This window comes from Egretta garzetta, unplaced genomic scaffold (genome assembly GCF_000687185.1).
Source record: "Egretta garzetta isolate BGI_Z169 unplaced genomic scaffold, ASM68718v1 scaffold210, whole genome shotgun sequence".
NCBI classification, from domain to species: Eukaryota; Metazoa; Chordata; class Aves; order Pelecaniformes; family Ardeidae; genus Egretta; species Egretta garzetta.
The window spans coordinates 897013-909191 of record NW_009258218.1 but is presented as its reverse complement, the minus strand read 5'-3'; the positions used below and the strand labels follow the sequence as shown (position 1 = coordinate 909191).

At 35.8% G+C, this 12179-nt stretch overlaps 1 protein-coding gene across 6 annotated transcripts in view; it reads left to right on the top strand.

Annotated features, from left to right (window-relative positions):
- Positions 1-12179, top strand: part of LOC104135121 (diacylglycerol kinase beta) — a 324024-nt gene that overhangs the window by 23898 nt on the left and 287947 nt on the right. For all 6 annotated transcript variants that reach the window (XM_035903305.1, XM_035903197.1, XM_035903424.1 and 3 more), the window contains exon 2: positions 9404-9480. In XM_035903305.1, coding sequence (XP_035759198.1) covers positions 9404-9480 — 77 coding nt within the window. The remainder of the gene's footprint in view (positions 1-9403; positions 9481-12179) is intronic.

Sequence of the window (12179 nt, the reverse complement as noted above, 5' to 3'; positions counted from 1 at the left end):
TGGTGGAAAATGAGAACTGCTGTTGCAGTGTCAACACTTTCAACACACACAAACTTAAAAACCCTCTACAAAGGAAATACAATTTGGAGAGGCTTTATATAAGCAATAATGATTTTTTTTTAAATCAGGAGTGTATTGAGTCATGAACCTTCAAGGACTTTCTTATTATGTGAACTGGAGCACAATTTTAACAAATACAGAATTTTGTGTAATACCCCAAGCAGCCAAATCTGCTTATGCTGTCCAAAGACGTATAGTATGTTGAGGAGACTTTTTATCTTTCCCTTCCCCAGACTGTGTATGGCCACCTTAAGCTAATTTCTATGGAGATTTGATAGGTTAGATTGGGTGCTATCTTATTGATTGCAAAAATTGATCTGAGTTCACCAAGTTGAACTTATATGTATATGTGCATGTATATATAAACTAAAATGCAAGGGCTTGGCAACATTCTTGACAATGTTGTATGTATATATACAGTATATATGTAACTACATCATGTGGAGTCTCCACACCCAAATCTAGTCGGGCAACAGAGAATTTTGGGCATGCCAAAATAACAGTATACAATAATGGTACTAGAGTTTTCGATAGTTTTGATTGCCACTAAATTTTGCAAAACTTTTGATGGAGTTATTGAAGCTTGTTCCTCCAAGTCCTGGGGAGAACAGGTTCTAGTGAACACTTTTTAAGCTGCTTTTCACTACTATACCAAGAATGTGATCATGAAGAACAAAAGTTTAGAAATCATATTTAGACAAAGGGCAAACCAGCTTATTATTAGTGCATATCTTCAGCAAGTGCAGGAACCTTCATCATTTGTAGCTCAAGATCCTGAGCAATGTGTACTTGTGGTGCTAATTCTTTTAGTTTTGAGGGCTTGGTAAGTATTTGACTTTAAAGCCTTTGCTCCCAAGATAAATTATAATAGAGAATCATGATTGCAAGAAGTGCAGATTTTGTTTTTAAATAACAGTTCTTTGCAATAATTAGTACATCTCGAAGCAGAAGACAGATCATGTTAATGGATCAGAAACTCATTAGACAGATAAATCAAGTTGCATTTTTAGTTTTAAAAATAATCCTTTTTTTAAAACATTTATATCCCCTTATTCATAAGATAATAAATTATTGCATGTTAAGAAAATTGCCTTAGGTAAAAGTTATAAGAAGCGTTGCTTCCAATGTCAAGAGAGCTAACATTTAATCTCTGAAATACATAGGATGTCAAGAACTGTCACTGTATAAACCTTTAAAACTTTGTAAAAGGAGGAGTAAAATGAATGTGGTATTTGGGAAGCAAAAAACATGATTAAGCAAAATGGGGGGAAAAAAAGTAACCATTAAATCTTCCTCCTTCACAAAGAGTACAAAATCATTTCAAGAATTGTCCGTGCTGCATGGAAGAATGGAAGAACCAGGTGTATCTTTGAAATTATGTCTTGCAATGAATCAAGGGCTTTAAGGCAGCCTGTTAATAAAGAAATGGGGGGAGAGGGAAAGACAAACCAACAGCAACAAACCAACCAACCCCCCAACTGCATGGGGCAACTTATACCACCTGAGGAGCTTCCCCAAGCTCTTTAAAATAAAGGCAGGCAAGCAAAAGAAGCCATGGTGCCTTGGTAAGATATGTTGCCTATTTTGACTCACCGCCATGGTGAACAAGTGAAGTGCGTTAGCTTAAACTACTTCACAGTTTCCCTTTGCACAGTTACTGTATTTCATATGATGGGGGATAATTTAAGTGGTTATGTAAATTCAAACCCACAAGCTTTTAACATTTTTGTATGCCTTGGTATTGCATAACCCCTTTGGCAATGTTATATTAAGAATATATGTGGAAATATGAGAAACTTATGTACCACATTTTAGTAAGTATATGTTGAAGGAATAGGTGGGGGAGCTAAAGGTTGCCGACAGAAAAAAGATGAGGCGTAAGAATACCATGTTAGGTAAAAATAAAGTATCTTAGGCCTATCTCTAGAGGCTTGGAAAGGTTATAGGGTAATGCTTTCTTAATTTTACTTTTAGCATTTTTTTAATTTCTTATTTTTGTGGACTTCTATAAAATGTTAATAGGTATCTACTTCCATGTTAGTTGGAATGTTTTGAAATATTTCTGACACAGAGCATGCAAAATATTTAATTTTAGACGTAAGAAATCCTGTGCCATTTTTACTTCACTTCTTTGAGCTACTTGTTTTTATAACAACTGCAAAAATTACTTCTTTTTAAATAGAGCTGTGTTTAATTACATGCATGTACGTAATGTATGTATGTATAGAATTGAGTGTAGAAGGTATGTAAGGATATACCATACATTCATATATCCCGTTCCGTAATTTTTGAAGCCATAGTTAAAGTTTAGGTTAAATAAGTACTGGGTACAAAGTATACATGTTAAAAATAATAAAGAAGAATTTTGGGAAAAATAGAAACAAGTCAACTACTGTATTTTTTAAAATGTAGATTTCCAAAACAATAAAAATATTCTGAAACTTATAAAGCCATTTTCCTATTTCTGCTTAAAATAAAAAATAATACATGCTAACTTTCAAACCAAGCTGATTTGGTTCTTCGCTGTTAGAAAGTTAGTGCTTAGAGTTAGTGTTCGGAGTGAAATACATTGTCAGTAGCATTACTTCTTTAATTTAATAAGAGAATGGTTTCATCATCATTCTGACTGGAAAGGTTATAAGCTGGCAGTCTGTATCAGATATTGTGACCAGCTTTAAATAAGCAGGAAATGAGAAAAGGGAAAGATGGAGCCACAAAGTTACTTGCTGAAGGCTTGTATTAGTTTTCAGGCTCAAGTGGGGTGATGGGATCTGAGGGCTGGAGAGGTCCCCCGAGGCATCTCTTCCTCAGGGCAAGCTGTTTCTGAGGTATGGCATATTAACTATGTGCACAGATACTGCGGTTTGAAGCTGAGTATTAGAATGACTTGCAATATGGTTTTCTCTCCTTGTGACCTTAGCATGAGGGAATACTGCCTCCGGGCCCTGAGGGTACTGCCAGGCCTGGCTGTTCCTGCCTGGCCTCCCCCAGGCTCCCAGACCTGGCCTATGGCCCAGGACCCCATGCCAGCCCCCTGGGGCTGGGCAGCCCCTGCCCGGGGGGGGCCTGCCCCCGGGCTGCCCTGCTCCCAGCAGTGGCGATGTGACAGGCCCTGGCTGCCAGGCCCTGCCCTGCCGCCCTGGGAGAGCTGTGTGCTGTCCCGGTTCCAGGAAGTCCCCAGCCCTTGGAGCGCCCCACCACCCTCAACCTTGCTCTGAGAGATGCACTCTGAGGATCTTTCAGACTGTTTCAATCTTAATTTTCTGAGTGTTGAGAGAGAAAGGAGTCCAAAAGGAGCAAGTAAGTTAGCTGTAGTAATTTTAAAATTAGTTCTTTTTCCTCTCAAAATGTTTTTAAGTACACACAGAAGTTGCCTACAGTTCCTCTCAAGTTCCGGAGTACATTTTTGTCCTTTGCTTATTTCTTCCTTTCAAAGCTTTATCCCACTAGCAGACAAAAATTAAGCCCCCCCCCCCAACTCACCCCCAAATCCCTGTTGTTTGCCATATACTTTCATTCGAACATCTGCTGTAGGGAGATGGGATTTGGTGGACAGTTTTTAATGCAGACTAGAGATGTGCTGTCACATTAAGTCAATATTGCATTTTCACAAAGAATTCCTTGATTGTCTGTGTAAGCATCATTAAGTACATGGCAATGGATAAAATGGATCAATCTTCCTCCTTATGAGGCCAGGCCCCAACAGGGAAGACAGGCAGGAGGGTGAAATTGTCCTCCTCTGTCCTCACTGGTCTCTTCTTCCGCCTCCTCCTCTTCCCATTGCAAAAGACACTTGCCAGTGTATTTATTTAGGCAGCATCTAAAGCTTTTTCCTTATTGTTTTTCACAGAATTCCATGGGAATGTGATTTGCTGGAGGGTGTGGTCCCTCAAATTCTCCAGTTTAAGGAGTGTTACCCAGACCATTGGTAGCACTAGTGAAGGCAGGTCTCCTTTAGACCACTGGACGGTGATTGCCTTCATGGCCTGGCCACTCTTTTCAAGGCCACAATGGGTTTTAAATTCCAATTACAAGACAACCAAAATTGAGTGTTTATCTCACTTAAGGTTTTAAATGTTTGTTTCTTTTGTGAAATTTGTGTCAAAAGACCACTTATAAGTCACAAACCAAAACCGAGGCGTGACCTATATTGAACAAGCCTTGCCAGCAAGCCTGCAGCCATACATAGGGGAAGCATAGGACATGTAAGCTACTGCCTTCTGCTGGTTCAGTGTCATCTTACCAACACAGACATCCTGCAAGACTGAGTCATACTAGGTAAACCATATTTTTATTGGAACAACCTTTTTTGTTGGAAGGTGAACAGTTTTTACTCTTTGGTGCTGCATACAGGTTTGTTGGCAGGCTTGGCCTTTTTAACATACTGGTATTTCTGGACCAGTAAAGCTCTAGATTAAGCATAGCTGTAGCTTGAGCAAAAGCATTATCTGGTTTGCTGAAGAAAATAAACTATGCAAAAGGAGAAAAAAAAGCTATGTGTATAAATTCATATATATATTACCCATATTTTTATATGGTTGCATCCACAAAAGAAGGAAAACTCCACAGAAGAATAAGAACCCATATAAAAATGGAGATGTCAGCGGAGTTCTGGGTTTTTCTTTGTGCTTCTTATTGGCTTATCTGTCAAGCTGGGCTTTTGAATTTGAGCTAGGCTTTGTTATCGTGCAGAAAATTGTGTATTGAAGGTTTTTTCCTCAATCATAGTAAGATGTATAGAAAATTTCTTTGCTGCTTCTGTATATAAATTCTGAACTTGACCATTGTAGGACTTTGGATGCCTGTCATATTTTTCATATTGTATAAAGTTTACAAAAGGGGAATAGAGGTAGAACGTGGTTATTACTCCTTATCGTGGGTGTTAAAATTAGTTACAGTCCAATAAGTATGCAGGTTGTGAATTTTTGTTCAGATTGAAAAATTTATCTGGATTTATAAGGGGATTACTCATAATCCAGTCATTGTTTTGTACTGCTTATTTCCCTTTAAATTGTAAAACAGTTTTGTGTATATAGCATGTGATTTATGCTGAGTTTGATGCAAGTTTTCTCCTAAGTCTGTCTTTTTTCTGGGAGGATGGGGAGAAAATGTAGACAAATTGTGTGATCTGGACTAGCTCTCCTGTTTTGTGTTTTCTGATTATGGGAGAAATGGTACACCAAATTCCAGTCTCAACTGAGTGCTCAGTCTTTCTCATCTAAAGTTGAGTCATTTTAAAAAATGAATCATAATTTTTTATGTGGGCTAAATCTTAAACAGTTTTGAGCTTAGTAGGTAAATTTGTCTTCAGTTATAAAAAGTATCTTTGTTAGGACTGAAAGACAGTTAAAGAAAAATGAGACACTTTGACACTTTTACTGTTACATATGCAAGTTTCTTATTTCTAGTGGCATGATTTTAATTGTTTTGCCTTTATTCTGAAACAATACATCATTAGCCCAGGTTTCATCTGTATATCTATTGTTTTGGAGTCTTCATTTTAAAATAAAATTTCTGCAGCACTATGTGGAATCCAGCAGCTTTTCTCCCATGTACTAGTAATAGCTTTTCAGTTAGCAGTCCTCCACACCATGCCTAGCCTGTTTGTTATGCCCCAAACTCACCGGAGCATGAGGTGGGAAACCACATCTTGCCTCATCCAAGGAAAGCTCTGATTCCTGGGCCACAGTTTCCCTTTTTCTCCTTCCATCTCCTTGGCTAAATGAACACTGCTGTGTTCTATCCAATTTGCACCAGAAAATGAGTTGAATGATAAGGGTGCAAATCCATTGAGGCAGAGGAGAGAATTGAAGGTCTTCAGTGTTCTGAGTGAATGCTCAAAGCACTGGGTTAATGGATAATAAAAATAGTAAAATTGTGATAACAGAAAAGGATGTATGTTTCATGAAACAAACTTGATATTTAAAGCTACCTGAAAATCATACTGTGCCAGCTATAGCTTTGTGGATAAGATGGGAATTAAGCACTACAGTGACAGGCTGTATCTGTGTGCTATATCTACGCATATTTAGAAACTGTCTCTGTCAAGGAGAGCTTGGAATACAGAGACTTAGACAGAGAAGGAATTTGTCTGTGATTTAAAAAATAGATAAGAGTTGTCTAATGGAGTTTCAGACCGTACTTGTATTTTAACATGAGCGGTGCTTATGAATTTACTGAGACTGCTTACAAAGTGGTAAGTTGCTAAGTTATGCAGAACATCTGTACTTGGAGGTAACAGTGAGAACAGAGGTTCAGGTTTGACACTTGTGTTTACACCATCATTTTCCAGTGAATTCGTAGATGATTTGGATCAGACTAAATGAACTGTAATGGAACCCATAGTATTGTTGTTATTTCCTAGTTAGAGAAACTTAAAGGGAAAAGTCAGTTCCTAGTTGCTTCTGTGTATAATTTGTGGATTTTTTAATCTTTTTTAAATTGAAACATTTACTTAATTTTTTTTAAGTAGAATTGAGAGCATTTTATTGGAGTTTCTTGTTTTTATTGGCAGAGAACTTTCCCAGACAATGCCTCTTGTATTTCTTTTTTTCCTTTGTTATTTTTGAATGTGATCCCCAAATAAGAATGAAATTTGAAAATTATCCTATTTTTCATATCCTTTTAGGTCAACTCATTAAAGATGGAACACGTTCCTAATACTAGTTTTCCTACTATAGGCTTAGGAAGGAGAATTAATTTTTCTGATGAATGTCAGCACTGTTAAAGAGTACACATGCAGACGACTGTCAGTTGGCGTTTGACTTAAAATATCGATATGTCATTTCATAGCATTTTAAAATATCTCAATTTGTGTTAGTTTGGATACTGTCACATGAACTGAAAAAAATGATTGAATGACTGTGAACAGAAGACTGTGAAAAGTGGTTCTGCCTTGGCTGTGAAATGTATGTCATGGTGCTCGTAATAAATACAGCTCCTGGCCAGATTGTGGAAATATCTTTAAGAGTTTTGCCTGGGACAACCGAAACAGGATTTAAATCCATAGACCCTTTTTTCATGACAGTTATTTCAAGTATGGAATTAAGTATGCTTTTTGGATGTGACTGCTTTAAGCTCATGCACAAAAAAGGTGAATAGTTGTGTTGTTGCTGGACTAGAGAATATTTTCTATCTTGATACTTGACTAAGACAAATATGAGCAAAACAAAAAGCAAACATTTAATTTATTTTTAATAAGTAACAAAACACAGGTTTTTGGTTTTAATTACAGTTGTGTAGGCACATAATACTCATTTAAAGTTGAATAGAATTAATCTGGCAAATTATGAAATGAAAGCAGCATGGTCATTGCTGGGAGAAAACCTCAAGACACTATTGTAAATCTGCTAGAAAGTGGACCATTTCTATTTTATTTATTTACTTTTTTTCTTTTTTGGATAATAAAAGGTGTGTGGAGAGACCTTGCTGTCTTTCTATTTGATGTGTGTTTAACCTCTTTCCTCCAAAGTTCAGAAAAATTGGGTTTTGGGATGAGGTTCAGTCACCTCTGTCATGCATCTGCTCATCTCACACTGCCATTGTCATGATTATTTACTTCATTATCATAAGGTGCAATAATTTTTGTATACAACCTTGTATATGACTACTGAAAAACGTATTTAAATAAGAGATCAAGTAAAAAAGAAATTTTTGTTAGTCATCAATCTGTGTACGTCCTAATCAGTAAATATCTAACCCATCAACTTCTAATTACAGTACTTAATAAAATTTATTCCTTAACATATTAATGTTTTACTTTTTTATAGTTTTTTGTCTCTTTCACATAAAGCTGTAATTATTTACTGTATTTCAAATTTCACAGCAAGACTATAGGTGACTTGCTCAAGTAAATATTTGCTGTGACTGCCCATGAGACTGGCTAAACTCTGTTAGTTACAGTTGACAAAAACGTTGAAATACATCCCATCAGTGGAAATAAACTGTCTTATTTAGGCCAGACATAGTGTCGGGTGTTTTCATCTAAGAAAATTTCATAAAATGACAAACATTGAGAAAAGCCATTCTTACTACAATCAAAACTGTGTATGAGGGTGAGGGGGAAACAACTCCTCCAGCTGATTTTTGTGGTGTGTCCTGTCTATAGCTGTTATGAACTGTTACAAAGCTATTGTTCATATCCTTTGCTGCTACGTTTTCTCCTTCCAGGTTGCATAATTTACTAAATGTACTTTTTTAAAGTCAGGTTTAAGGTGCTGAATTTCTTTAACTTTTAAGAACTATTTCAATACTCTATTTTGCAGGTATAATTAAAAAATCAGTAAGAGTAATGTTTGTAATTTTAAGTATCCAACTAATTGCTCATGTGATAGTCCTGTTCTTGGTCCACTTTTTGCTCCTCTCCTTTCCTTCCAGGTTTTGTTGTAGAAATAAATATTCAGCCATTAATTTTACCTGTTTTCTTCTGTAATGCATCTGCTACTCATTACTAGCTCATGGTTTACTTCGGTGTTGGGGCCATTATGCACTCAACTACTGTGTTTTAAAGAAAAAATGGAGTTACAATTTTTTTTTTTTTTATTGCTGAGGTATTTAAAAGATAGTTATGTACATGATGCATTCTAAGTAAATCTGAGTTTAAGGAGTTTATGTAGTAGCTACTTACTGAAATAACTGTTTTGTTATGCTTCAAATAGAGAATTAAAAACAAATAGGAAAGGTTGGACCTATGTACTTCTGAACTGCAGGGATTTTGCACAGTTATGTTAGAAAAAAGTATTCCTAAAGTTACTGTAGCTGACAGTGGTTAGAATATCTTAGAAATCTGCAGAAAATGAGGTTTCAATAATAACAAAGAGATCTGCAAAAAATGAGGTTCCAATACCAACATTTGTTTTCTGTGACGTGACCACAGAAAAAGATTTTTTTTCTTCAAATTTCCCCTTTATCTTGATGTTGTCAGGCATTTCTGACAGTTCCTCTACTCAATGGCAGCTATGCCAGAGGAGATTTAGTAGCGCTGTTGGGAATGACCGTGTTCTGTAGATGACTCAGTTTTCAAGGACAAGAAAAGTGACTTGAAATAGTCCTTGCAAACAACTCCTTCAAAAATACGCTACTTAACAATAGTTAAGGATTGGATCAAAGAGTGTTTGTTTCTGAGCATTTTGTATTTATTTGCTGATTTTTACAGTATTTATTGAGAGGGTACAGTATGTTCTCATTTTCTTTGTGCCCACAGCTCTCATACAGCTAGAGAAAATTACTAATGTGCATTGAGAAAAGCTATTAGCAGTTTGCTTGGTGTTTCTTTAATTACAATTTGTATTATGTAAATCAGTTTTCTGTATTTTCATTTTCTCTCTCCTTATTCTTCATCCAGATTCCACCAAGAAAATTAAGGATGTCTTAGAAGAGTTCCATGGCAGTGGTGTGTTAGCAAAATATAATCCTGAAGGGGTAATTATTCTTCTTTCTTCAACGGTCAGAAATGGTGGGGGAAAATATTTACAAATGTTGTAGCATATCTAAGCATTTGAAATAGAAGATTATTTATTAAAAAATGAGCTGTTTGGCGTATTTGAAACTGTTTGGAAGACAAAAACATGAATATTTTGATGAACTGAAAGTTTATAAATGTCACATTAGGCAAACCTATTTAATAATTTACCTAAACCCACATTTTCTTTTCTAAGATTTAAACAGACACAAAATCCCTCCAAACTTACGGTAAGGTTAACATGCTTCTGGACTCTTTTTAAAAATTGAAAATGTTAAGCATAATTTCAAAAGACAGAAAAGTAAAATCTGTTCACTTGAGATTTCTTTTAAAATTCTGTTTCTCTTATGTTGTTTCTGGTGATGGGATCTCCCTTATTAAAGAGGAATTTTTTTCTGATGTTGTGAAACAAAGAATTCAGCTGAAAAAAAAAATGTGTATGTGCATTGTCAATACAGATTCACCACTAGCCTAAATATTCTTGTTTCTAGGTATTCTTGCATTATGTGGAAGTCATGATAGAAAAATGTGCTAATCATTATGAAAATCACTTGATCTTACATTTCAGGATGTAAAAGACAAGAGTTATTGTCAAATAAGGCAGTTATAGCTCATTAAGTATTGAAAAATTCTTTGACACTTTGAACTTTGCAAAGCATAATGTTGGTCATTTTAGTTTCTGAGGAAAATATTTCATTTTTCAGTAAAATAGTATGAGTTGAGCTTGTAAATGATCATCTTAAATCTCTATTATTTTAATTAAATAAAATAGACTATAAAAGAGGTAATAGATTATAAAAGGATTGGAATGCTGTGATCATCTAATTTATTCTTCAGTGTGACATAGGCTGTAGGACCTCCCTTAATATAAAGAAAGTAAACACTTCCTTTTTTTGAGGGTGGGGGTTAGAAAAGTGTGAACTGTTGATTTACAAAGTCAGTGCTTGCTTTTTTGTTTTCTTTTAACTTCTGCAGTTTTCTTTGTGCTTATAGTGTATGTGATAAAATGGTCTTAATTTATTATTCACATTTTTTCTTGAAATTCTGCACTTGTCACTCATACAACAGTTTCAATTTTGTGAAGTGTAACCTTTTAAAGTACAAAATAGTTGTGTATTTTGTGCATATTTAAATAACATGTCAGCATGTAGGTAACATTATCAAACTATCAATGGTGATGTATATCAGTATTTATATATATTATAAGTTTCTATATATATGTATTTATATATATCAGATGCAAATCAGTATTTAATGTTGTGAGGTTACTCTCTTTTAACAAAGTCATTCCTCCAGTTTGGGGGTATGTGGAGGATGAGTCATGACCCTGTAGTGGCTTCAGTGTCTTCAGCAGGGATCAAGCTTGTCACTACTACTGGGTCAATGTTGGACCCAGGCTAAACCCGACAGCTTTTGCACTTTGCTCCTTAGCACTTAGACTTTAGGGAGTGCAACGTAAGGAAAACATAGCTAGTGGTGAAGCTACTTTGGATCTAGTAGGATTTATTAGCTCAGGTTGCATGCCATAAGCTGCTGAACTGGAAGCAAAGTGGCTGAAATTTTTGCTGCAGTGAGTGAATGTTCCAAGTCAGATGCAGCTGCCTTTGCACAGGTGTGTCTATATTTTTGGCATGCATTCAACCTGCTATGTGGATAAACTCTTTGCAGAATGATTTGCAAGTTGATTGTATCTGGTCGGATGAGCACTCCATGACTTGGATGTACTATTTACGTTAAGTCATTAAGTATTTTCTGTAAATAAGATGACAAAAATTGACTGATCCAGCTGAAGTCAGTCACAGTGCGGCTTTTTCTTCCACAAATTATCAACAGTACATCTGTTTTATTGTGTTTTGTAGAGGATATAATCATGTTTCCATTTTGGCTCTTTATGTCCTAGCTTATTATCTCATAAGCATTCCAAGTATTTTTCAAGTCTTGTCAATATTCTACCAAAAGGTGGTGCCAGTTTTTTCCCAATAAACATGGAACATAGAGCTATGTCAGATTTAGCAGTGTGATACATTTATGTGCTTAAGAAAAAGCCTGAAGAACTTCCTGTTTCAAGCTTTTCCCTGCTTAAAGGGTTCAGGAAATTATTCCACTCCGTTGCATCTATATTGCAGTTTTTTGTCACAAGCTGATTTAATGGGACACACATAGCAAAATAAAAGCTATTGGTGTTCGAAGCTTGTCACCTGAAGTCATCTGGTTTGTTTTTCCATTATCTTATGTCTTGTTGAGTGGATGGGTTTTGAGCTTAGTGGAAATGACGTATCTGATTATCAGAATGTCATCCAGTATAGGGAGTTAATTTATGGAGCTTTTACTCTCTGCTTTAAGCGTAGGGGAGATGACCCTTCTTCTATAAGTCAATGTCAAATATGTAATTAAGACTAGATTTTATATATGATATAAGACACATAGGTAGGTCAAGATCAGCCTTCTGGAAAGCTGTGATTATAAACAGTCTTCCATGATTTGAGATTTATCTAAATTAACTAATTTCAGCTATTTCACTTTGAGGGGAGCACTGAATAGGGAAGCAAGAATTAGGAAAGCAGATGAAGCGAAAGACTATCCAAATGGGCAGTAAGTGCACATTGTTGTGTGCTTGTAGTCCTAGTGTCGTTACCTTTTTGAGGGATCTGTTAGAGTG